Genomic DNA, 26,772 nt, shown 5'->3' with positions numbered 1-26,772 from the left:
ATCGAACGGGCAACATCTAACTGTGAGGCGACAACGCTACCGCAGCACCACCACCACAGTACTAAAATATATTTTATTATATATATATATATATATATATATATATATATATATATATATATATAATAGCTTACTATCAATATTCCAACCATGACAATGGCGTTGTACCTGTGATAGAAAGTCGTAATGTTAAAAATAATTTTGAAAAGATGAGACTGTCGACAGGGTAAAGTTTGAATGTCAAGTGGAAATCAAGGTACAGTTCAACATACTGTGGTCGCTTAAACTGCTTTTGATAATATCCCTTGGACGTAATGGCCTTGAATATCAGTGCCGGGAAAATTTAAAAGGATAAGAGATATGCATAGTCATGCCTAATAAAGAAAATCAGCTGAGATAGTTTGGACCTTTGTTAAACAATCAAATATTGCTAAGTGTACAATATGTAGTAAAGCAGTATTGCAGATGATTTGCTGGAAGCAGGCTTGAATTATGTTTGTGGTCGCTATGGAGGTAGAATACAGTGAATATGAGTGGAGAGCTTGCTGAAGGTAGTCCTGGCACTGTTGGCTTAAAATATGACTGCGTAATGTCACAAAAAGGATGGAAAATACTTTGTTTTGATGGATATCAATATTACCTAGAAAAGACTAAGGAGGCAAAACATTACTGGTCTTGTATTATGAAAAGTAGTGCAAAGTGTAAAGGCTGTTGTGTCACTGTAGTAGATGGAGCCAGATGGAGATGTTCTCCTTAAAAGTACTGCAAACTTTCAAGCGCCTGATATAATAAAGTGCGAACAATTAACAATTAAACAATTAATAATAATAATTATAATTGAACAATTAAAGGTCTGTGAAAAAATTAAACATAGAGCTGAACAAACCCTAAAGGACCCTTGTAAAATAATTTCTGAGGTCCTTGCAGATACTTCTACAGACAAAGTGACAACAATGCGTAATACAGAGGCATTGAAGCAGTCCGTATATAGAATATGATGTAAAACTCATGGTACTCCTATTACAGGACTATCTACTTTGAAAGATTTGACACCTGCTATGTTACCACTTAAACACGGTCACTTAATTGTAAAACACACTGTCATCTGTAGCACTAGTGCAGAAGTGTTGGTGTTAACAACTGAAGGTAATTTGAGGGGATTATGAGCATCTGAATTTATATTAGTGGATGGCACATTCCCTATCAGTACTAGGGAGGGTAAACAGGTTTATTCTGTACATTGCTGTATACACACAGGTACCCAAACTAAGGTTACACTGGCTGTCTATGGTATTTTGCCATCAAAAACTGAGGAGTGTTATGATTACTTTTGGAAAACAGTTGTGTTCCTGCGTGAGCAGTTCGAGTTGGTGTTGAAACTGTAAATGGTGCTAAGTGATTTTGAGAAGGGTGAGGATTACAGCATATATAGAAATCTCCAGGAAAGTGTGCCTAAAGGCTACTGGTTCCACCTATGTCTAATCCTATGGAGACAGCAGATACAGCGACTAAATTGGCAACAGTACTAAATTTACTTTACTATGCAAACAAATTCCGGCATTAGCATTTGTGTCTCCTGAGAATGTACTGCCAACATTTACTACTATTGAAGCAACAATGCCAGATACAGAAAAGGAGTTATGTGACTTCTTCAAGCATAATTATATATTGGCTAGGCCAAAAAGATATGGCATACGAAGTTGTACTTAAGAAGCAGCCTCCGTTATTTGATATTACATTCTGGAATCAGTGGGATCCCTGCAACAAAGGGTAACCCCGCAGTCAAAATGCCATAGAAGGTTGTCACCGTCATTTACATAGTCTGATAGGCAAAAAACAATTATATACTTTGGATGTGTTATATGCTATAACGCTGGAACAGAATCATATGAGGATGTTAAAAATAAAATGTTGTACTGTGTACCTCCGTCTCCTAAGAAATGTAGATTGGTAGACAAAGAAGCAATGTTTGAGAAATTATTAGCATGTCAAGAGCAGTTTACTACTGAGAGATTTGTCCAGCTCATTGCAAATCACTGCTCTTTTTAACTAATTACTTGTTCACTTCAGTGCCGGACATGCACGAGTCTATTTACATTACTTTGTTGGCATTTTCAGTGTTTAAAACATGCTGGGGATACTTATGGAAGGTTGACGCTGCACAATATGGATACCTTCCTATTACTGTGTGAAGCACAGTTCGGGAACTGGCCTTTTCACTATTGCATCTTACCTATGTCTTAGGGCAATTTTGCAACGATAGGTGTAGTAGCGATTGTGTGTATACAGGCGTATTGTAACATGTAATAAGCTTCACGTTCAGGTCTTTTTGCACTCATTACGGTGGATGTCAAATCTGGAATAGTAATGTAAAATTCGCAAAACCATTACATAATTCAACATATTAAACATTGGACATCGTATTTTTCACACAAATATTTTGACATCCCGATTGCAAAAATCATCTGACGGTTGCTATTATAATAAACTTATCTATATATATGGGTGTGTGCATATATATGTGGTTTACTATTGAATTTGTGAAGTACCTGTGCTTGACTGCCATGTGGTCGAAAGAAAGCATCAACTACACTACAGTGAAAGGGTAGTGTAGGTCAATTATCAGAGTTTGGCATTGTGAATGGAGATTGTGGTTCAGTAAGGAACAGGGAATTAACCCATTTCCTCACTGTAGTGCAATCTCGGAGTTGGTATATATAATTTGCAGGGGGTGTGAGGGGTCCAGGGGAACTTACCCCTGCAAAGTAGTAAAATGCACGTATTGCTGAATGTGGAATGTCACGGTATGTTAAGATGCATAGCATGGGTGAATGATGTCACCTCCTGCTATGTCAAATACATCGAACTACGGGTGTCAAATGTATTCATTTTCAACTTGGCTGCCTTGTTGACGGTACAGATTCAGCATTTCAAGTTGACATTCTGACTGGTCAACTGATGCAGTTTTGTTAATTCAATAGTAAGCCTATATATATATATATATATATATATATATATATATATATATATATGTGTGTGTATAGATAGATATATATATATATATATATATATGTATATATATATATATATATATATATATATATATATGTATATATATATATATATATATATATATATGTATATTTATATATATATATATATATATGTATATATATATATATATATATATATATGTATATATACACACACACACACACACACACACACACACACACACACACACATATTTAAACTGGCATTACCAGGGCAAGAAAAATCTAAAGATGGTGTAAATATTGTTGTATTCTTGAAAACTTGTGTGGCAGCAGCTACTCTGGCTCCCGATGTGCGTTTTGTGTTATTGACTAACAAGATTACTTGCATTTAATATAATTGCATGATTTGTTTTTATTTTACTTGATTGGTGTTAATATTTAGTGTGCGTTTTTTGTATCTTACTTCTGTTGAAGGCTGTTTTCCAAGGTACTAGAAGTGAGTGTTAATAAATCTTATTTTACTGCTACAGTTGCCATTTTTATTTACTAATGAATTATCAATTACCAGAGATGGAAAAAAAAACTTAGGCCTATGGAGAAATAAACTCTTGGTTATATAAGGATCTAAAACCCTATTTTATAGGTTAAAAAATAACATAATGAACTTTCAATAAATCATAAAACAGAGCCATAATTGATTCCTTGTTACTGAAACCTGACTCTTACTTCAAGTGTTTGCTGTTTTCAATTTGGTGTGTATCTTTAGTTCCTGACCAAACTTAATAGGACTTGCAGAAGTGAAGCAGTCTATCTGACTCAAATCAGCAAATCAGAAGTCCTATCCATTTCAATCACTCCCAGAAAATAAAAAATCTTTTTACACTGTATATTCCCTGCTTATGACAGTTTCAGAGATGTATTCAACATAAAGTATCTGTCTTAGATGAGGATTTGTGCTGAATACATTAGGAGGTTACTACTAGCAGTAACTGACAAACCTTGACTAACATTTTTTATATCAAGCCACTCAACATGGCTTTTTCTCAAATGTCCTTATGTCTAATTCCACCCAAACAGTATTTCAAAAACTATAGGACTCCTACATTTAATCTGTAAGGAAGAAGTTAATATTATCAGCTAGACCCATGCATTACTCCCAGTTTATTTCCTCTCTCATATCATAGCAAAACATATTCCATTTACTGTCAGGTCCCACAGGTCTCTGCAGTTACTGCAAGTTCTTCAAAAACATCTCTGTGAACACTGTGGTGTACTGAATCATACTACAAAAATATGCTGAACTAAGATGGCATATCTAACTTTCCAGCAGATAACTGTAGCCTGTTACTATAGTATCTCAACTATTAGATAGCTAACCTAGCTGGAACCGAGATAGTTGACTTGTTAAGATGAATGAATGGCCAAAGTACATGCTTTTATTAGCACATCCCAACCCCTCAGCTACTCATCAATTTTTTTTATCTAGAAAGATGCTTTACAGCCTCAGCTCTCAACCTCTTAGCACAAAAAATCTGTACAAAGCCAAAAATAATGGGGGTCAAAGCCACAAAAATAGGGACAAATTTTAAATATTGCTCACATAAACTTAGAAAGTTGCTAGAATAAAAGGTCTTGTGTTACCATGGATTTTATGATGGATATGAAAAGTCTGAAACTCAACTGGCTGTCATTATTTAGTGAATTCAGTCCTCACTGATTTGCCCAAAACATCCAGAAAATCACAAATTTTACAAGGAATAGACCAAAAAATGAGGCAAAAATCTGGACAGTTGAGAGGTATGTTTTCAGCTATAAGCCATAATACCTGTCAACTGTACAGATTTTTGAAGAAGGTCCAGATTTTTGGCTCATATTTTTGGTCTGTTATTCATTCAGTTGTGGTTTTTCTGGGAAATTAGTAGCAAATCATTAATGACTGAAGTTAAAAAATAATGACAGATATTTGAGTTTCAGTCTTCATACCCCTCAGAAAATTCATGCTAGTGTAAAACCTGTTATTCTATCAACTTTCTAAGTTTGCAAGAATATTTAAAAATTGTCTCCACTTTGGGCCTTTGTCCCATTTTTATTTATGGCTTTGTCCAGATTTCTTGCTCTAACAGGTTGAGAGATATGAGCCATATACATATATATATATATATATATATATATATATATATATATATATATATATATAGATATAGATAGATATAGATATATATTTTTTTACAGTAGTTAAATGTCATAACATCCTAACGTACTTCTAACATACCTCTAAACATATATCCCTCCTTCTAGTAATTGTACATATTCAATTTCAGTGAATACGTCTGACAGTTCAACTGTAGACTGTAAACTGTACATACAATTTTAATGTCCATACATACCAGACTCACAATCAAAAACGCCACAATATGTTAATATATGTATGTAAAGTAAAAACTATACTTTTTTTTCTTACAGTGCAATGTGTACACTGAAAAACTCCTACTATGCTACCTTATGTATTTTGTAATGTTTTCTGTAATTGCAAATGTTATAACTATACAGCTTCTCTGACTGGGCCTCAATCCTAGTACAACTTTCCCGTTAAACAAAGACAGATAAATATATGGGCCTACTTCAAAGGATCGAAATTTCAGAACATCGAACCTCTGATAATCTTAGACCAGAGGATCAAAGTCCTGAATTATCAAAATCTAAAACATGAAAACTTCTTATTTCACGTTTTTTCCAAGGGGCAAGCCCCCTGCACCCCCATACCCCCTGCTACTTAAATATACCAACTTCAAGATCTACTACAGTGAAGAGAACGGTAAAGTTCCCATTCCACACTGCATGGCGATCTCCATTCACAAGGTTCGATATGTCAAAACTTCGATCATCTGGTCTTCACAAGTCAGTGATTCGATGTTCTGAGATTTCGATCATTTGAAGAAGTGGGCACGCACATACACACACACACACACACACACACACACACACACACACACACACACACATATATATAAATAAGTAGACTTATTATTGCTGGTGTTTCAAGAGCATTTCTCATTAAAGATGTTAAATTACTTTAAGCTGCTTAGACTTCATGTGAATGTGTGACATTTTCAATGTTATGAGTAACATCCAGCATGTGCATTCATTCCCAATGAGCTAGAACTAAAACAAGAAAATAACTTTGTTTCTACTTTTCTCCTGCCTCTGAAATGCCTCTGCAGATTTTCTTTCTGCACTCACTCAGTAGTCCATTCAATGGATCCATAATCCTGCAATTAAGTGATTCAGTGTCTTTTGAATCCTCTGTCTCTGATTAGGCATTTTCAGGGATCAAGTAGTTATTCCTTACAATCTGCTGCCTTTGTAACTCCTCCCTCACCTTGGCCGTTTGTGCTCAGAAAGCCCCCCCCCCCTTTACAAGCCTTAAATAGTTGGCTTATTTCAGCTACGTTTCTTGAACCTGGGACTGTACACACCCAATGCAGAAGGCTTACCCAGTTTTCCTACAGAAGATAATAAACAGCACTTCTCTTTCATTATGTTCTTCCTGTGTATTTGGGACCTTTTTATTCCCTCTCACATAAAGCATCACTGCTGACACCATCGGGTTTTCCCAGTCTCTGAAAAGGGCAGACATGTCTCCTCCTTATAGCTATCACTGCATCTTCTTCCTGAGGTAGTTACAATGGAATACGGTAACTACTGTAACCTTCCTCAAAAGCCCTTTTCCAAAAACTGCAATCCTATGAGTTAACACAATTAAATTGGCCTTAAGTTGCACCAATATTTTACAGTGACTTAGGTCTTCCATACCTGCTCCCCACCACCACGCATGGTGGGGGTTCTTGTCTAATATAAGCAACTCCAAGATTAAGCCCATTTAGCACAGTGTGCTTGTAATATCATGACTCAACGAAAAGCAACATTAAATAAATATCCTACATTGTCTTTGTCCCATAGCAACAGCAATACGTAGGTCCTTCATGCTAATATGACTGCTGGGTTTAATACTGACAATTTTCTATGAATTTTACATCCTGAATGGTTACGCTATTCTTCTTCAGCACTATTTCATGTTGCTTTTTGGCACAGTTTACCCCTGCTCATAAATTAGCTATTTTTTTCACCCATAAATCATTTAGACATTTTATGTATACCATGCTTTGTAGAATTCTCCATATTCATATTTCCACCTACAACCTGTCGTCAGGATGTCTGCAAAACTTCTACCTTAAACAGGCCTCCACCCCAGCAGGTCGGTCACAGCAATCAAAAAATTCAGCATTTCCTTCAATCACCCCATCCTTAAATTAGAGTTTGGCTGTTCTACAGTAGATTGCCTTTAATAAGAACTTCAAAGAAGCAAGAGATGTGGCACCTTGTTTGAGACTGCTGCACAGTTTCCCAACTTGCCCTTGTTCCTGCACCACTGCAGTCTACATGGCAATGGCATCTAGGTCCTCTCACACGATACCTTCCAGATGCTGACACCCTCAGAATCGTCACTTCTTTCTTCCAAGTCATAACAGCTGGTATGCACCTTTCCCAGTCTAGTTTCCCTTCCATATGAATAGCTGGTCTGTTTTGCGGTTTAAATTCCTACCAGGATTCACCTCTAGTGTGTGTGTATATATATATATATATATATATATATATATATATATTGCTTGTGTATGTGATGTCATAATACCTCTGTTCATTTATTCATATTTGTACATGTCAGATTACAGTGATTTTTAACACATTTTACTTACAAACACTCCCTGTGAAGCACAATGACAAGCAAAGAATAAGGAACACCAACAGTATGTTTCCACTTGTTATTTCTAGCAGCAGCAAAAGTATACAAGAGCAGAGACCATAGCACCAGAATACAGTTAGAAACCAAAACCAAACAAGTACAGAGTTACACCATCTGTAGAAAGTCCAGAAAATGAAACAGAAACCATGTAATGAGAACTCTGTCAGAGAAGAAGTAATCAACATGGTGTACAAATATGTGCTGGAGAAAATTTAACAGAAAATAAAAAGCTAAGAAAACACACTCAAAGACTAATTAGATATACAACATATTAATTTTCTTAACCTAGAAAAACTACATATATATACACAACATGGAGTGGATAATTACTGGTCTGTGAACATGGATGGTATTTCAGAACGAACAGACTCCAAGTCTGACATGGCCTTCCACTCATTTATGCAGCTTTTGTCCGACATGATGCACTTCTCATAGTACGATGCCCATGACAGTGCACTGCCTCCTGGGATGTAGTAGTTGTTGTAGGCCTCCTCACATGACTTGTGTAGCACCTGCAGCACAGACCTATGGTGGGAAAAGGACATGAAACAAAGTGACACTATTTCACATTAATGCTTACTACAGATTTTTCTTTCTTCTGAGACCAGATTCGGGCTGTGGGTTACTGCACACAACCAAAACAGAATGTCAGCTCCTTCAGGGCATACCTTCAAAAGGCTACAGCTCTAATGATGAGGGCAAGTGGGAAGGGGATAGGGCACTGGCAAAAAAAAAAAAATCTAAATAAAAAATCAACCAGCATGTTCATAAGTTCATTCTTCCTTTCATTTTAAAAATAGGCTGACACACAGCTAAGCTAATGTTTTTACCAGTTTCACCAAAAGATGTCTCCAGGAAGAAATTACAAAGGTATTAATAGTACACATTTTACAACTTCATCAGCTTACATGTCACATTAGAAATACACATTAGAAAATATCACTATATCAACCAGTGTGCAGCAAATTGCATAAACTGTTTTCTACAGCATTATACATAATAGCAAGTTTGATTTTTTGCATAACTACCTACCTTGGTGTTATTATATAAACAATAATCAGTTTCATATAGATATAGAAATCTTCTTAATGAATGCACACATTGATTATGTTTACTCTCTAACTTTTTATAACTGTTGCATCTCTCCTCTTGCATTTTCATTACTTCACTTCCATTACTGTCACTCATATAGCTTCACTTTTCTTTTTGTTGATTAACATACGGAGTTTTTCTCTCTGGGCTTCTGCTGTAGAGGGGTCACATTCTAGACCCAATCAGATGATCCTGGTAAACAAATACCAATATATAAATAATAAACTCCTCCCATACAAAAATATTTTATCATCTTACTGGTGAAGAACAGTACAGTTGTCTGACAGTACTTGTCATAACCATGGATGATCAAAGAAGAATAGTACTGATACAGCTATAGTCCTAATATAAATAAATTAGCGAAACATCCCCGGGGGTGAATCTGATCTCCTTCCCACATCAAGGGCATCTTCAGAACATTCAGTTGTAAATAAAGAGCAGCTTATGCTATCTTATATTTGGAATAAACGACCAACAAGCATGGCCAAGATCTCTGGGGAAGGCATCCAGTGCATACCTAAAGTTTGGAAGCCAAGTCTTAATTGGCTGAAAACCAGCAGCAACGTCCAAGCTGCATAACAAAAAGCCTGTAAAGGATAAGAAAAGCATTGCTTTCAAATTGCCCAATTCAAGAAAAATACTCTGCTACTGGGTACTTACTTTTTCCACAGAATTTCTAGAGGAGGCAATTACAGCCCAGAAAAGATAAACAGAGAAGCTAGGTGAAGCCCCTTCTGTAGCAGTAATTCTCTTGTAAAAACATTCACAGGTGTAGCAAGTTACTCTCACACATCTGTACTGTGTTCATCATAAGGGACATTACTGTAGCAGAATTCCTAATACATGAAAGGGCCACTAAAAAAGTGAGCTGCCCAAAACAGGGGTGATGGACTGCCTTGTTTCTGGACTGTAAGTCAAACTTGTTATGCTTACAGAAGTTATGAATAGTTGTTCTAAGTGGTTGCCTAACAGACTCTGAGCTGAAATGTTTCTGAAGGAGGCTGCTATAGTAATAGTAGTAGCTGCCCTAGTCTTTGCCTATCCTGATAAAACTTTAGCCTGACATTCATAGAGGAAAGAGAAGAAGTTAGCAAACCACTTTCAGAGCTACTTGCTTAGTCACAGATCTGTCCCATTTTCCTGGCATGAAGGAGATAAAAAGCAGATCTGAGTGACTGGCTCTTGTTGGTGTAATACCAAAGTTAAATAGCCATAACATTCAAGATTCTCCAACTCTTGATTTGAGGATTTAGGTAAAAGACAGCTTTGGTTTACACTGAACTTCAAAACCACCTTAAGTATAAGGGAAAGACTGGTCCTAAGAGCTACCATTCCCTTAAAGAAGACAGCACGAGGTTCTTTATGCAGCAGGATTTGTAGCTCAGAGATTTTTCTAACAGAGGTATCAACCAGTAAAAGCAGTATCTTCTAGGAGGGGAACATCAGTGCAGCTGAGACATCAGGCTCTACCAAAACAGCAATTAGCTGTATGTTGACAAAGTTAAGGTCCCACGCAAGAGGAAAAGGTATCCAAGGCAGGTCTATGATGGAGGCCCCCCTTAAGAACAAGTTTGAATACTGATGCATAGAAGATAGAAGGCATCTACAGGAAAGCAAAATTAAATAACTGGCAAATGGACTACTATGGAGGCATATAACAACTCCACCACATACTACACAGATCACTGAAACATTTCCCCAAAATCAGTTAGTCACAAGAAGCAACAGCAAGCACTACATAACATAATAATCAAAATGAAAAAATACCTCAAACTGAGTATCTACTGCCATTTGAAATGACCAAGAAGGAACCAAAATAATTTTTGAGAATAAGCAAACATGCCCTTCTTGTGGAAAAAATGGTAAGGCTATGTCTTCTTTACTACCAAGCATCAGACTGAAATCCTCAGTGGACAGTGGAGACAAGGTCCACAGTGGGAGATGTTACACTGCTCTAGAAGTCATCTGCCTGCAACAAATTCACACCTATTAGGAATGCTACTGCAATAATAATAATTTATTATTTAATAATAAAGAACACCTTGCAATTTTATGAATTAAATCTCAGTTGCCACTTCTCCACTAAATCCAGTAGTCTCCATATAGCCCTTGGTAGGATTATCACTTCCCACTCCACAAGCTCTACTGATGTAGTATAACCTTAAGCAGGCTGAGCATGCCCTCAAATCCTTCCAGGATGTTTAACATGCACCAAGTCTTTGACTAATACTTGCAGGATCCCACTCTCCATCTGCACTTTTGACAGGACCCCTTAAATACAGCACTGCATTTCCTAGCTCCCAGTCAGTCGTCTGTCTATTCTGTTAGCCTTCTCTAGCCATCCATCCTGAATGCCAGGCATGACAGTGAATAATAAGATCAATATGCCACTTGCTATGAAGTATCATCTACAGTAATCACTCTGGCAAATTGCTTCAATAACTGGTATAGCTAGCCTGATTTCTTATGCTATTACTTCCTAAATGTGCAATAATCAGGAGTGAGTCACCACTCCATACATGTGCAATATGAACATCAGAATTAATCATACTACAACTGATGAAGTGCAATCACAATGTGAAGTCATAGTCTTGCAATACCTTCTGGTATAATATTGTCTAATGTCTTCCTGTCCAATTGTGTTAATATTTTAATTATTACTGTATGTGTATTAGTCTTGTCATTCAAAGTATGTGCTCATTGTTAGGTCTTACATGGGGACCAAAACAACATAATTTCATTCAGTTTGCATTGCTGTGTACATCTGATTGATAATAACGTTTATTTTGATTTTGACTTCTCCAACTCCAAGCTCCTTAAGCTTTCCAGTCAGTCCCATGTTTGAAATCAAAGACCTTACAAAAGTCTATTTATACAACACTCACTGAGTTCCCAAATGCCAGCATAATCCAAAGTTTACCAAAGCAGAAAGGCAAATAGTCTCAACAAATCTACACAATTCACATACAAATCAGTCACAAGCTGCAGCTACGAAGTTACCCAATTGATGAATAAGGAAATTCAAACATTTACTAAACATAGTAATAATACTAAATACTAAAATGACATACAAATAAAAAATCACTAAACATAAGAATAAAAAGCTAACTTTTGAATAAATACAAACATCGTGTACTACTTGAGGCTGAAAGACAGGATCTGTGTATTTATCGGAAAGGTAGCTTTCACTTTTAGATTAAAAAGTGCATGAATTGCCTTACTCACTAATCAGGTGGCTTCTTTGTTTCAGCTCTGTGCCTGGTTTACAGTCAAGCATTTCTACTTAAATCAGATTGCACGTACATGACCTGTTTGCCACAAATTCATGCTGATTCATATTCTTTAGTATGTTTATCTATAGGAGGCCAACTAGCCTTTCCTGCAAAATATTCTCACTAACCTTCCCTATACTGCATGGAGGCTTGCAGATCTGTAATCTCATGAAAAAATTGTGGTTCCCCCCTTTCTGTAGTGGTACTAGTGGCATCTTTACAATACTACAGAACCTTACTGCTGCCAGCTTACATGCTGAGAAGAGTTCTGCCACTATATCTGCAAAGACACTTGCCGAGTTCCACAGGGCTTTGTCCATCTTACGACCTTTTCTGCATTTTCTTGGTATGGCACCACCTGTTATCTGAGCATCCCTTCCCACCTTATCATCTTGCCACTTTGGTACTTTCTTCTCCTTTTGTGGAAACTCTGGAGACAAAACACTGAAGACTTTTTACCTTGTCAACATCCTTATAGTATTTGCTGTCATCCTTCTGTAGTTTCTAAAGCTATGTTTTCATTTTCTTTCATTCATTTATGCACTTAAGCCTTTTTCTGATTACCTACCATTAATTTTCTCCCCAGCCTTCTCCTTGGTATTTCTAATCACCTTTGACTTCTACTGTTACTATTCTCCTCCCCATTCCTTTGCTCCAGGTACTTCTTTTACGTCTCTAGTGAAACACAGTGGTCTCTTCCAGGGGCAGTTCATGGTACTGACTGCTAGGCTGCACCCCTGACAGTGAAAGTAAAACTGTCAGATAGTATTACTTTTAAGTGAAACAAAACTGTCGGAAAAAAAGTTGACTTGCCTGTTTCATGGACTCTGAATTCTCTGCATGCTACTGAACATGTGTGGACTCCTTTAAAAAAATTGGAAAACAAATCAGGTTACTCTGTTTTCTAAAACTACCCATAATTAAACTTATAAAAATAGGGAATAAGATGAGTATGTATTGTTACAGATCTTTCTGCCATTTACCGGGTGGCAGAAACAGTGCATTAGAGAAGGCTGCCCGAACCGCTGCTCAAAGCACCAAAGAGCTGTTCCCTATTGGGTCAGTCACAGGTGACCGATGCTTGAGGTAGCCTAAATTAAATTAAACAAAGATGAAGAGGATGTTCCAGTATGAATGTAGAGCAAAAACATTTTTTTTAATTAAATATTTTTTGCAAACTATTTTATTCATTGTCTACTGCAGATATGTCCAATTCTTCTGGTTGTTGGTGCTATTGTCATCTGTATAATACTGTGATATAGTCCTATATGTAATTACAGCATCACAACCTACAGTATCACAGTATGTAATTTTTTTTATAATTTAATATGTTGTGTGCATGTAAGGGTGTGGGATAGAGGTTTGTAATGCATGTAGCACAAATAAAGTAATATAGGTATTCATTATGTATTTATTTATTTATTCATTTGATGACAGTCAGATATCTGAGGTGTACAGAGTTAGTAAAGTGGCTGTAATTGTCAGGTACTAGTGTTTGTGTGTGTGTAGGAGAGTTGAAATAAAATACTGTGGCCAATTATTTTATTACACCTGATATGAAAGGTGTAGACAGTCAACAAAGTGGCTATAATTGCTGGGTACAGGGGTTACTTGTAGAAGAAAATCTGTGTCAATTTGTGTTTTTTGTTTACCACAATTAGACATTTGAGATGTGCAAAGTCAACAGAGTAGCTTTAATTCCTGGGTATATGGGGCTGTTTGTAAATGAAAGTGACTAACCATGCTATTATTTGCAGAAGTAAGTAGTCATTACTTAGACTTTCTGGAACTAGTATGTATTTTTGTGAATCCAGCTGGAATATATACTGTAGACATTTTTAATACAATCAGACACCTGAAGTATTCACAGTCAATAAAATTACTTCAATTGATGGGTACTGGAGCTGTCTGTGGATGAAAATGATTGTGTGGGGGAAGTGTTGCAATGTATGCAAAAGTAACAAGTTAGGTATAATTTCTTTCATTTTACATCACACTGAAACATTAGCACTGTAACTCAATAAGTGGCCACGTGGTAGTCTGAGGAGAATGTGTGTGACAGCAACTGATCCTTGGCACAATGATGCAGTGAACTGCATTACCATCTCACAGTACTTTGTTCTCTGCTTCAGTTCTTCCCTGGGATTTTTTCTGTTTGTTATTTGCATATATTCCTTGTCTCTGTGTGGCTTTTATCCAGATGTTGTAGTTTCCTCTTTCACAGACCCTTAGCTGTATAAAGGGATTATGACACAGGCTTAGAAGGAGGAACACATCTTCAACTACTGAGCTGGGCCCTACCTAGTCTAAAACTGTAACTGATCAAAAGTGTGCATAAAAGCTCCCAGAGAGATTAGCGACAGTGTGGTCATTATTTATTTTACTTTATTCACAATCAAACCTCATATGTGTGCAAAGAATGGCACTAAAGCTTGTCTAGTGAGAGTATAGTCTACGAACAACAGGTTGGAGTACATTATGTGATCATTATTTTTTTTCTTTTTGCTTTTCTCAAATCCAGCAACAGATGGTCTTTCCCAAGCGAATATAGCAATCTCCAGTTTCACCTCTTTCCTTTCATACATGAAGGTGGTCTTCCTTTCTTTAGAATCTGCTACTAACTTTTTTCATTAACTTTTATGCATTTTGGCACAATTCACTGCCCTACTTCTACTCTCCATGTATGCTACCAAATGATCCTCCCAGTCCCTGAATTACCTTCCTTTCCGCTACCAGTTGTCCACTTCTTATCTCCCATTCAAACCAGTTTTCTATTACCTTGATGACCCTTTTTGATTTTAACATTCCTACCAAAACTACTTTTCATGCTGGCCTATAGCTTCCAGTCTCTCTTGCATTCCCATCCCATACCCAGGTTACTGTGTATGAATCTCCATTCTACCATGCTCATCCTCCTTACAAGGTTCTGGTGTTTATGACTTTTCCTGGCTCCTTTTCTACTGTCAGTGCAAAGCATGCTGTATCATCACTATGGGCAAGTAAAGCCTTTACCTATGCTTCAGTGCCTCCTGTACAGAACATAACAATGAGGAGGATTCCTTTGTTCGTTTCAGCCAATACACGTTGTTCAAACCAACCCAACACTGAAAAATGCAATTGCCAGTCTTGACTACTTTCGTTTCTGCCTATCCCCAAGTTCTACTCCTGACTATCTTTTTATCCTTCATACTGGCATCAGGTGCCTTGGAAATTATATTAATTGTTCCAGCTGTTCCTTTTTGTTCCAACTAGCTGTGCTACTAGAAAGCTTACTTCTGTTTCTTTATCTGCCTATCCCTTTCCCTGCCATTCTTTTATGGTCTGTACTTGCTGCACATCTTCTTCTACCACCTCTAACCCCTCCCTTACATACACTACTACCCTTCCATGTTTAGCTGCACTGTCTTTCCTGAACATCTTGTACTCTGGTGCAACCTTGTCCCATAATCCCAACTCAGCCATCTTTCCATCCTGGCTTATGGCACTGCTAAACATCAACTGATCATTCTCTCTTTCCTTTCAAACCCTCTCATCTCATTGTCCTTTTATTTCATGTCTTCATTGTTGTTCCTGATCTCTTGCCATCCTATGGCCTTTTTTTCTAATGGCCATCCTTGTCTTCTTTATCCTGAATTTCATTAATTTGGTGCATTCTCCTCTGAATCTGTCTTCACAAGTGCCTCTTTTACTTGTCTCTTGTTAGGCTTCCATTCATTTTTCTGCCTTGTTTCCCTCTCTGACCATTAATTTCCTTATTCACCACCCCCACCCTATCTTCCATACCATCCATATTGTTTTTTTTTTTCTTTGAGGCATTACCAACTGCCATTCTACTATCTTTGTTTGCTGCTTCCTATTCTGCTTTCTCTTATTTTCCTAGTACTCTATCTTGTTATTTTGGTCTGCTTTTCATTAATTGCTTTTACCTCCCCACCTCTCACCCTTGACCTCTTAGTTTAAAGGCAAAGTTGTTTGAATGTACCTTTCCAGTCCTCCCTTTTTATTTTAAGTTGACTAAGATTAAACCTCTTCCTGCTGAGCAGCTACTCTTGCTCAAAGGATCTCCTCCCCTCCACTGTTACTCTCCCCTGCTCCATACCCACCTTCCTGACCAAGTAGATGAATGGCCTAATTGTCCTTCTCATACTACTGGCTCCTCGTACAGGTAGTAGCTCTCAGAATGTTACTATACTGTCCAACCCCTAACACATTGCTACTACCTATGTGGTCCTGATCACTGCCTCTTCTTCCTTTTCACCAAGTCATTACTTCTGATATGGTCTTCCATCTCCTCTTATTTTTGAAAAAAGGGCCTGTCCTATTCAGGGTTATTATACATTCAATCCCTTTACAATTAAACTTCCACAAGCTGTCCCCCAAGAAGCTACAAAACACATGTACAAATTATTTGCACATGCATACGTGACACCCCTGCACTGGCCCAGTAATCAAGGAGCCTCAATCCTCAGCAGTGGCAACAGTGGGGAATGTGCACACTGGGAGGATGACACGTGCACACACAGTAAAGTGCAATTCCCCTAAGAGCACACAGAGATCGTGGTCAGTATGGGGATGGTTTCTCCCTCTTCCACCAGATCCCCAGTAAGACTCCCCACTGGCACAGCTTTAGGGTTGAGAGCTCAGCTGAGTGGCCAAAACAAGTTTTCCAGTACCCTCTTTCCAACCAGTGCTTCATGTCCCTGCCCAAGTAGCTGACACACAAACTCTGAGATTTGATTTATATACAAACACATGCACACACACACACACACACACACACACACTCCTGGGAAAGTCTGGCACAGGTTTATTAGCTGTGCCCCTTCTGCCAAGACTATAAGGTAGTTTTGACTGCCACCAATTACTCTTTATCAACTACTTTAAGGCCTTTAGCAAAGGGTGTCCAATCCTACTGTGTAATGTTGCTATTAATCTAAATGGTAGTCTGACCAAGAGTAATGCTATTTAGGAGTGGTCTGTACAGTGTCACCAACTAGATATGCAAGCATTCCAAGAGCTTAAATATCTCTAAACAGACCAGCCACAATTGAAAGGTTTAAATATATTTAATAATAAATAATAAAAGAACAATACAATACTCAGTAATCAGTTACATCAGAGTTCAAAATCATAAGAAATATTTAAAACAACATGGCAAGATAGTCTCAAATAAATAAATAAATTAAGAAAACATCTAAGCTATGCTTCCCTATATTCCTATCTGAATCTAAAGAGTTACTATGCCCTAAAAACTTACTTACAGCAAGGCAAGTGCTGATGTGATGAGAGTGGATGTTTCCAGGTCAAAGACAAAATACAAAATGCCCTGTATCTCTCTCTCTCAGAGAGCTGTTAAATTAATACCAAATATTACTGCTTGGTTAGCTTGGATGACACCACTTTTTGTCACCTGGCTTGAGTTCCCAAGCTAAACCCCCAGTGTCAGAAACTACCAACATTTAACATCTCTCTGTAAAAATACATAACCTTCAGATGTTTGCAGCTGCTAGAAGACATAAAACAATAAAACATTTACAAAACAAGACAGAGAGTTCCCTAGTGTAGACATCCGGTCTCCTGTTGACTGAAAAGGAAATATAACTTTTACAGCACAATCGTAAAACAATTAATGTCAACTATTTTCCTGAAGTTTTGCAAGTTAACCCTCTATGTTCTAGTTCCCGCTATAAAACATCTACACTTACACAATTACAAAAGTTTATATATATTTCGGTTGTAAGCCAGCAGGGCATGATGTGGTTACATTTTAGCTCAGTACATAACATGCAGTTCTAACACAGTTGTAGCACAAGCATCTTACATGAAGCATGTTGGCATTCACAAATGACACATAGCCACTTACAAAATTCCAGACAGCTGGCCAGGCAGTATCTCCTTCTGTCACACTTCTGTATAAATCATATTAATATTCTCAAATGACATATAATTATTTACAAAATTCCAGATAGCTGGGCTGGTAGTATCTCCTTCTGTTACATTTCTATAAACTCATATTAATATTCACAAATGACAGAATTATGTACAAAATTCCAGCTAAATGGGCTGGCAGTCTTTACCTTTGTCACACTTCTTCCCCCATGAAAAATCAAGCTAGTTTTTCATATGACCCTTCAGAAACTGCTTAAGAGGATGAGCCTATCTGGGAATACACTACCCCATACCCTGTATTGAGATTCCAGCTGCCTTGGCATTTCTGACCACAGTACAGTGCTACACTGTCCCATCACATGCCTGCAACATTAGGCTCCACCATAGTAATTTGGGATTTTCCTGGTTAGATCCCTGCAGCCATAGATTCCCCTCGGACTCCTCTCCTGCCTTGTACTGCAAATAGCACCAGGGCCTCCCTATCATGGTAAGGTTTATCATGTTAACATGGTACAGTTTGTACTTCTGCCTCCTGCCTAGCAGTTCTACAATGTAGTGAACATCACTGACCTACCTTACAACCTTGTAGGATCCCTCCCAAGCTGCCTGCAGCTTGGTGTATGACAGGAATGAGAACCATTACCTGCTGCCCTACAGCATACTCTCTAGCTCGAGCATACCTGTCATGCCAAACCTTTTTCTGCTGTTGGGGTTTTGCCAGGTTCTCATGGACAAAGCCCATGAGTTCCCTGAGCCTTGTGCTAATGTTTAGGACATATGCCACAAAAGACTCCTTGTGGGATTCACACTCACCCTCCCACTCAATCCAAAGTAAATGACTCACCCTATGCCCATACAGCAACTCAAAGGGTGAACAACCTGTGGATTCCTGGGAAACCTGTCTGTAAGCAAACAATAGATGGGGCAAATATTTGTCCCACTCCCTCTTAAATTGGTTTGCAAATGCCCGTAGCATTGTCTTGAGTGTAGAGTCTAACCTCTCAAAAAGACCATTAGTGTGGGGATGGTAGGGGGTGGTCTTTAGATGTTTCACCCCACAGTGCTTCCACAGACAAGCCAGCAGGTCTGACATGAAATTAGCACCTCTGTCAGTCAGTATTTCTTTTGGGACACCGACCCAGCTTGAAAATCTCTAACAAAGCATTTGCCACCTTTTCTGCCTCACTGGAGGACAGAGCCACTGCCTCAGGGTATCGTGTAGCATAATCCACAACCACTAAGATATACTTTTTCCCTGTGGAACTTGGGGTACTCAGAGGCCTCACAATATCCATAGCTACCCTCTGAAATGGCTCCTCAATCACAGGCAAAGGCATCAAAGGAGCTCTCACTTTGTCTCCTGCCTTGCCTCCTTTTTAGCACTGCTCACACCCCATTACATCCCTAGAAATCCCAGGCCAATAAAAGTTCTGCATAATATGTCTCTTTGTACACTTTGCCCATATGACCTGCAAAGGGAATATCATGGGCTATGGCTAGAAGTGCCAGATAGTAGGCTCTGGGCACTACCAACTGTTGTATTCTCTCGCCCTCTAGCCCTCCCTCTGGGGTCCACTCTCTGTACAATAACCCTTTGTCCCAGTATACAGATACCCCCTTCCATTGAAAATCAGGTGCCTCACTGGCTACCTCCCTCAGACCTTATAATGTAGGGTCTGAGAGTTGACCCTGTCTCGACTCTCTCATTGTAACCCTTCCAGGCTCCTCTTTTTCAGGAAGTTTGGCATCCTCTGACAGCAGTACCTCACTGTCAGCCTGGGTACTACTACTACTCACCTCTACCCTTGCAGTCACTCTGTCCAAGAGAACATCAATATCTACAAGCAGCTATGGTTCACCTTCAGTATCACTGCTACAGGGTAGCTCTCTCCCTGAAGTAACCACCTTCCCAGTCCTGGCTGCAAGTACACAAGGTACTGCATTATCAAAAGAGGACATCTGCAGGGATATCCTCAAATACAACTACTTCCTGGCTTACTTTTTCATCCTCCCAGTCAAGGTGAACCCTAGCCAGAGGTATTTGGAATGGGGTCCCTCCTAAAGCTCTGACTGGAGTAGACTGCCCAAGCAAATATTGCTGCTCTTTAACCATTGCAGGCTTCACAATGGTTAGGTCAGAGGCTGTGTCTCTCTTAGCAGTGTCCTGTTTTCCATCTACTAAGATAGGATATAATCTCTTGTGGTAGTTTGGTACCCTTGTTGTCTCCAGACAACTTACTCTCACTTGCTGGTTCCCCACCTTGCCTCTGTGGACATATAAATGTTACATGGCCCCATTGGTTGCATTTAAAATATTTAACCCTTGGTCATGGACGTGTACATGGACTAGTGGCTTCCCTTGCTATTAGCAGACTGTGCTGGGGTGGCCTAGGCTGCCCACCATGGGTTCCCTTAGACCCATGAGCAGTACTGGACATCCCTTTCCTGTGCAGTGATTCCCTGCTTGCTAGGTATAGGGCTCCCTGTTTTCCAAGCTCCTCTGCTGTGTTACATTCTCTATCTGCTAACCAGATTCTCATGTCCTCAGGAAAAGTGGTAAGGTCTTGTTCCCTCACCAAAAGGTCTGCCAGCCATTCAAAAGTGGTGACCTGACATCCACTCATCCACCTATGAAAACAAGTGCTTAGTTCAACAATATATTCACACACAGTTTCATCTGCCATGTGTCTATGCTCATTAAACCTTTTCCTATAAGCTTCACATGTTAACTTAAAACATTCTGACAAACAATTTTTGATTGTATTATAATTTAAGCAATCAGTATCAGACAATTTAGAAATAGTAGTTACAGCTTTACCATGGAGTAACGGGGTCAGGAACCATACCCAGAGCCCTTGGTCAACATTATACTGTTTACATACCCTCTCAAACATATGAATGAAACTATCAAAATTATCACCCTCTGTAAATTGTGGAAGAAATTTACTGACCTTTGTGGCTTCTGGGGTTCAGTTATTCCCTTCCCCATTACCTCCATGACCTTGGCAAAGAGTCTGCATCTTCTTTTCATGTTTCCTCTGCCTCTCATTGTCCTCAGCTTCCAGATGTCTCAGTCTCTCTGCTGCTGCTTCTCTTTCCAAACATTTGGCCTGCTGTTCAAGTCTCTAACACCAGATGGATTTTTAAGTCCTCTGTGGAAAGGTTGAGATGTCCATACATTCCCAAGGCCAGTCTGATTGTCCTCCTGGTTGCTATTCTGTGATGCAGCTGTGACTAAAAGCTACAATAATTTCTGCTTTAGTCAGGTTGGCATGCACCAGTCCTTTGTCTTGGCACATCACAGCCAACTGGCTCCTTGTCAGCTTGCCATACTCTTCTGAAGATATGCTTGCCTGCTCTCCATAACAAAGCTATCAAAATAAATAAATAAAACAATTGTGATATGAAATTCTCAATGTTCCCTGTGTGGCTGATTGAGAGTACAAACATTTTTCTTAGTGACCACTGTTTACAGGCTACAGGAATTCAATATTCACACCACTGAATCATATCCTAATATGTGGATATTCCACCACTACAAACCAATTAATATGTAATGTGGATATCCTGCCACTGCCAACCAATTAGCTGAAATTTTGTAAATAATTCTATGTCATTTCTAAATATTAATATGATTTATAAAGAAATGTAATAGAAGGAAATACTACCAATCCAGCTATCTGGAATTTTGTAAATAAGTATATGTCATATGATAATATTAATATGACTTATATAAAAGTGTGACAGACAGCTATCTGGAATTTTGTACGTGGTTATGTCTCATTTGTGAATGCCAACATGCATCATGTAAGATGCTTGTGGTATAACTGTGTTAGAACTGTATGTTACATACTGAACTAAAATGTAACAACAGCATGTCCTGCTGGCTTAGAAAAGAAATGTATATAAACTATTGTAATTGTGTAAATGTATATGTTTTAACAGTGGGAACTAGAACATAGACAGTTAACTTGCAAAACTTCAGGAAAATAGTTGAAATTAAATTGTTTTACGATTGTGCTATAAAAGTTATCTTTCAGTTTCAGTCAACATGAGACAGGATGTCTACATTAGGGGACTCTCAGTGTTGTTTTGTAAGTGTTTTATTGTTTTATGTCCTCGAGCAGTTGCAAACATCTGAAGGCTATGTATTTTCACAGAAAGATGTTAAATGTTGGTAGTTTCTGACACTCGGGTTTTAGCTTGGGAACTAAAGTCTGGCAAAAAGTGATGTAATCCAAGCTAACCCATCAGTGATATTTGATTTTAATTTAAGAACTCTCTGAGAGAGAGAAACAGGGCATTTTGTATTTTGTCTTTGACCTAGAAACATCCACTCTCACCACATCTGCACTTGCCTTGTGGTAAGTAAGTTTTTAGGACATAGTAACTCTTAGATTCAGACAGGAATATAGTAAAGTATAGCTTAGATGTTTTCTTTATTTATTTGAGACTGTCCTGCAATGTTGTTTTAAATATTTCCTGTGATTTTGAACTCTGATGTAACGGATTACTTACTGAGTATTGTCTTGTATTTGTATTATTTATTATTAAATATATTTAACCCTTTCAGTTCTGGCTGGTCTGTTTAGAGATATTTAAGCTCTTAGAGTACTTGCATAACTATTTGGTGACACTGTATAGACCACTCCTAAATAGCCTTGCTCTTGGTCAGACTACTATTTGGATTAATAGTAACATTATACAGTAGGATTGGACACCCTTTAAGGGTATTAAAGTAGCTGATAAAGAGTGGCTGGTGGCAGTCAGAACTACCTTATAGTCTGGGCAGAAGGGGGCATAGCTAGTAAATCTGTGCCAGCCTTTCCCAAGAGTGAGAGTGTGTGTGTGTTTGTATATAAATCAAATCTCAAATAGTTTGCCTGTCAGCTACTTGGGCAGGGACAAGAAGCACTGGTTAGACAGAGGGGGTACTGGAGATCTCGGTTTGGCAACTCAGCTGAGATCTCAACCCTACAGCTGTGTCAGGGAGGAATCTTATTGGGGATCTGGAAAAAGAGGGAGAAACCAGCCCCAGACTGACTGTGATCTCTCTGTGTTCTTAAGGGAAATTGCACTTTGCTGCGTGTGTACTTGTCATCCTCCCAGTGTGTATGTTCCCCACTGTTGTCAGTGGTGAGGATTGAGGCTCCTTGATTACTGGGCCAGTGCAGGGGCATCACAGCATACATAAGCATATACAAAATGCCATTTCTTCAGCAGCAATGTATGCTACATTTGGTGCAAGTCCTGAAAAATGTTATGTTTATTAATGTTAACATTACAATAAATCTTATTTTTTTAACATGTCCAAGGTATGGGTTCATGCTTTTCTCTCTCTCAGAGGCAGAACACTACAGTGGATGGACAGAGGTGTGTAAAGGTAGGAAGATGGAGTAAATGTAAGTAGTCTTTGACTTGACAACCCAAGCTTCATGCTCTCCATCTACAGCAGCCCCTTGTTCCTCAGAAGTCACATAGTGGGGTGAAGGGACAGCTGCCACAGGTGCAAAGTGAAGTGCTGGGAGGCATGATCAGTTGATCTTGATCACTCTAACGTGCACTACCTTTTAAAAGCTGGTACTGCATTTGTGGTCAAACCTGAGCACTGTAGCGTTAAGTGTGTGGTCTAAACTGTAGCAACTGCTTGCTACCATTTAAAAGAAATAAAGGTTTTTTTTCTTAATTAAAATTACTAAAATGAAAAATGGTTGGAAGCAAGGTGCAGAAATGTGACCTGATTTGTCTGGGGCAGGAGGGGGGGGTGTCATGTATCTGGCCACCTTGGTTGGTGTGGAAGGAGAGGATTGACTTCTTTTTTCTCTTCACTTGAAGAGCTAAGATGAGGTGTTAGTATGGGGTACTGGCACAGGATGAACCAGCTATGCTTCTGCTCCTCAATTGCAAGAAACAGCCAGGAGCATAAAGAAACAGGATGACATTAAAATAAGCTGTGTGTGACTCGTGATTAAAAACAAGTTAGTGGATCTACAAGAAAGAAGAAAGGGGGGTCAAATGAATGCATTTGGAGCAGCATGATACAGGAGTGGTAAGAATTAGGATGCCAAGTCAATCTTCTGCTTTGTACTGCATCAGCCACTATGTGGACTCCAGTAATATCACCTACCAGCATCATTGTACTAGCATTACTTTAAAAATTTAACCCACTCTTTTTCATAGCAAACATCAAAGATCAGCTAATGCAGCTTGCATGCTAAAGTAACTTCCATATATTAAAAGCACAAATCTACTAACTCTCTGATTTTTCCATTACACTGAAGCTCCTTCAGTGGGTACTGCATTTTTTCAGATATCATTACCTCTAAAAACAAAATGGCCACTGATTCTAAAGACAACCACAAAGCATCTATAGCTATGTCAAGAATCTCAATGGCAACACTAAGACCTGCTGTAAGTTACAGCACAACGACACTAAATATACAGATCCAACTGATATTGCCAACATCCTGGCAGATAGGTTCAGTGCTAAGTTTAACCCCCTTCTCACCCCCTAAAGGACCCATCTCTATACCGGAAGAATGCAATGTTCCTGTAATTATGGCTGCACAGGTAAAAACCACACTCTCCAAAGCCAACAACACAGCATCCATGGGACCTGACAACATCCCAGGCTGCGTTCTACATGAAATACATAGCGAACTGGCACCACACCGAAGTCACATGTTCAATCATAGCCTCACCTCAGGCTTTGTGCCCACTGAATGGCGCACAGCAACAATTATCCCACTCCAGTAAGGGGGGAACCACAACGGTCCCCGGGAACTACCGCCCCATTAGCCTGACAAGCCTGGTCTGCAAGGCCATGGAAAGAATCGTCATGGAACTTATAAACACAGACATTGGTAATCTCCAAACTCAGGACCCCACCCAGTTCGGGTTTGTAAAAGGCAGATCATGTCTCCTAAACCTGATAGACTTCTTTGAAGCAGTCACCAAAGCCGTAGACAAGGGTAAGGTGGTTCACACAGCCTATGTCGATCTTGCCAAGGCTTTCAACACCATTCCCCACTCTGGAATTATAGATAAACTCACTAAACTAGGTATAAATACCTATGTCACAAGATGGGTTGCCAACTGGCTCACTGACAGAACACAGACTGTGAAAGTAGCAGACTCCAAATCTGACTTCACACCAGTGACAAGTGGAATACCACAGGGTTCAGTCCTGGGTCCTCTCCTGTTTGGTATCTACTTTTCTGAAGTACAGGCTAACACATAGAAGGTCTTTGGCTAACGATGTTTGCAGATGACTGCAAACTAGAAGCAATAAGCGAAACTCATAACAATGTGGACATCCTACAAAAGGGCCTCACTGAGACAGATGCCTGGTGTCAAAGTCATGGCCTCAAGCTCAATGACAAAAAGTGCATTGTCATCTCCTTTGGTAAAAACTCTGTACCCATGAACCACCACATAGGCAGTAGTAAACTTAACACCGCAAGTGTGATAAGAGACCTCAGGACACAGGTGGACAGTAGTCTCTCCTTTCATAATCACATTGTCATGGTAGTTGTGAAATCCTTCTTTGTGGCACACCTCATCACAAAAAGGTCTCTCATCCAGGAAAAAGAGGTCATTGTTCCCCTCTACTCGTCACTTATTGGTCCCATTATACATTACAATGCCCCTTTTGATATGTACCTCACAAGACATCTACAACTGTAAAGACCGCAGAAATACCTCACAAAGAGGATTACTGGCCTAAAATAGATGCCCTATGCAGACCATCTCAAAAATCTCCAGCTTTACACCGCCACATATCACCTACTCAGAGGCGATCTCTGCCTAACATACAAAGCTATGTCAAACCCAGAGCTGTTGGACATGCTCCACTTAAAGAAATCCCAATCACTCCGAGCTACACGCTCTAGGGCCCTAAACCTTGTCACCACAATAAACATAACATGCTGGAGGGATAGATTCCTGTCCTAGAGACTTTCCATACTCTATAAAAACTATCTATATCAAACAAAGGTCCTCATTAGCACTCTTCAAGAAAAATCTTGATTGGATGGGAAATAGGAAATTCACCATGGGGTTAACTTCTGTGGCTCTGCTCGACAGTGGCACAGGAAAATAAATGTATTGGGAGGCAAAAGCCAGGGTATCTACTTGGCTAGGCTTATATAGGCCCTAGGGCCAATAGCCTAGTACAGCCCTATGAACCTATGAACCTATGGAATGACTTGCAGGCAAATACCACTACACTATGTTTCTCCTACCTGACTAGCAGGGCTGGATCTCAGGCAACAAGAAGACTTTTTTTTTTATTCTGCACATTGTTTACTTACAACCCACCTTTGTTGTCATATCCAGTATGGAAGTCAGTTTTATCATGACCTGCTGTGAACACCATCCAACACTAGAAACAATTCAGCCACCATGTCTCTGACAATAAAGAGAGGGACTGAAAAATGGGTAATAGGTAGTTTGTATACTCCTGCTTTTTATTATTCATTTTGAGTACAAACTTACTGTCCCTTAGTTCCTTTCCTCTACATCTGCGATATGCTGGGGTGCTAGGTCATAAGTTTCACTGCTACATGGCTGCCCTCCTGCTGTTTTACAATGTGTTTAATTACATTCTGTTAAGGGCTTACACCTGGAGGGATGCTAATGAAAGGTACAGGGTATTGCAGGTAAAACACCTACGTATTACACTGCAGTCTGCAAGCGATACACACATGGGCCACTCAAGGCA

The 26,772-nt window shown here is 39.0% G+C and overlaps 1 protein-coding gene across 1 annotated transcript in view; it reads right to left on the bottom strand.

The window, feature by feature from the left end:
* The window catches only part of LOC122811974 (protein phosphatase Slingshot homolog 3-like), a 1,030,454-nt gene that overhangs the window by 469,382 nt on the left and 534,300 nt on the right, over positions 1 to 26,772 (bottom strand). Inside the window, exon 7 of the mRNA XM_044084176.1 lies at positions 8,128 to 8,322. Coding sequence (XP_043940111.1) covers positions 8,128 to 8,322 — 195 coding nt within the window. The remainder of the gene's footprint in view (positions 1 to 8,127; positions 8,323 to 26,772) is intronic.

Source organism: Protopterus annectens, chromosome 9.part0 (assembly GCF_019279795.1).
Source record: "Protopterus annectens isolate FY-2018-M chromosome 9.part0, PAN1.0, whole genome shotgun sequence".
Lineage (NCBI taxonomy): Eukaryota > Metazoa > Chordata > Ceratodontiformes > Protopteridae > Protopterus > Protopterus annectens.
Note: the sequence above shows the minus strand (reverse complement) of the source record. Positions and strands in the feature narration are given on the sequence as shown.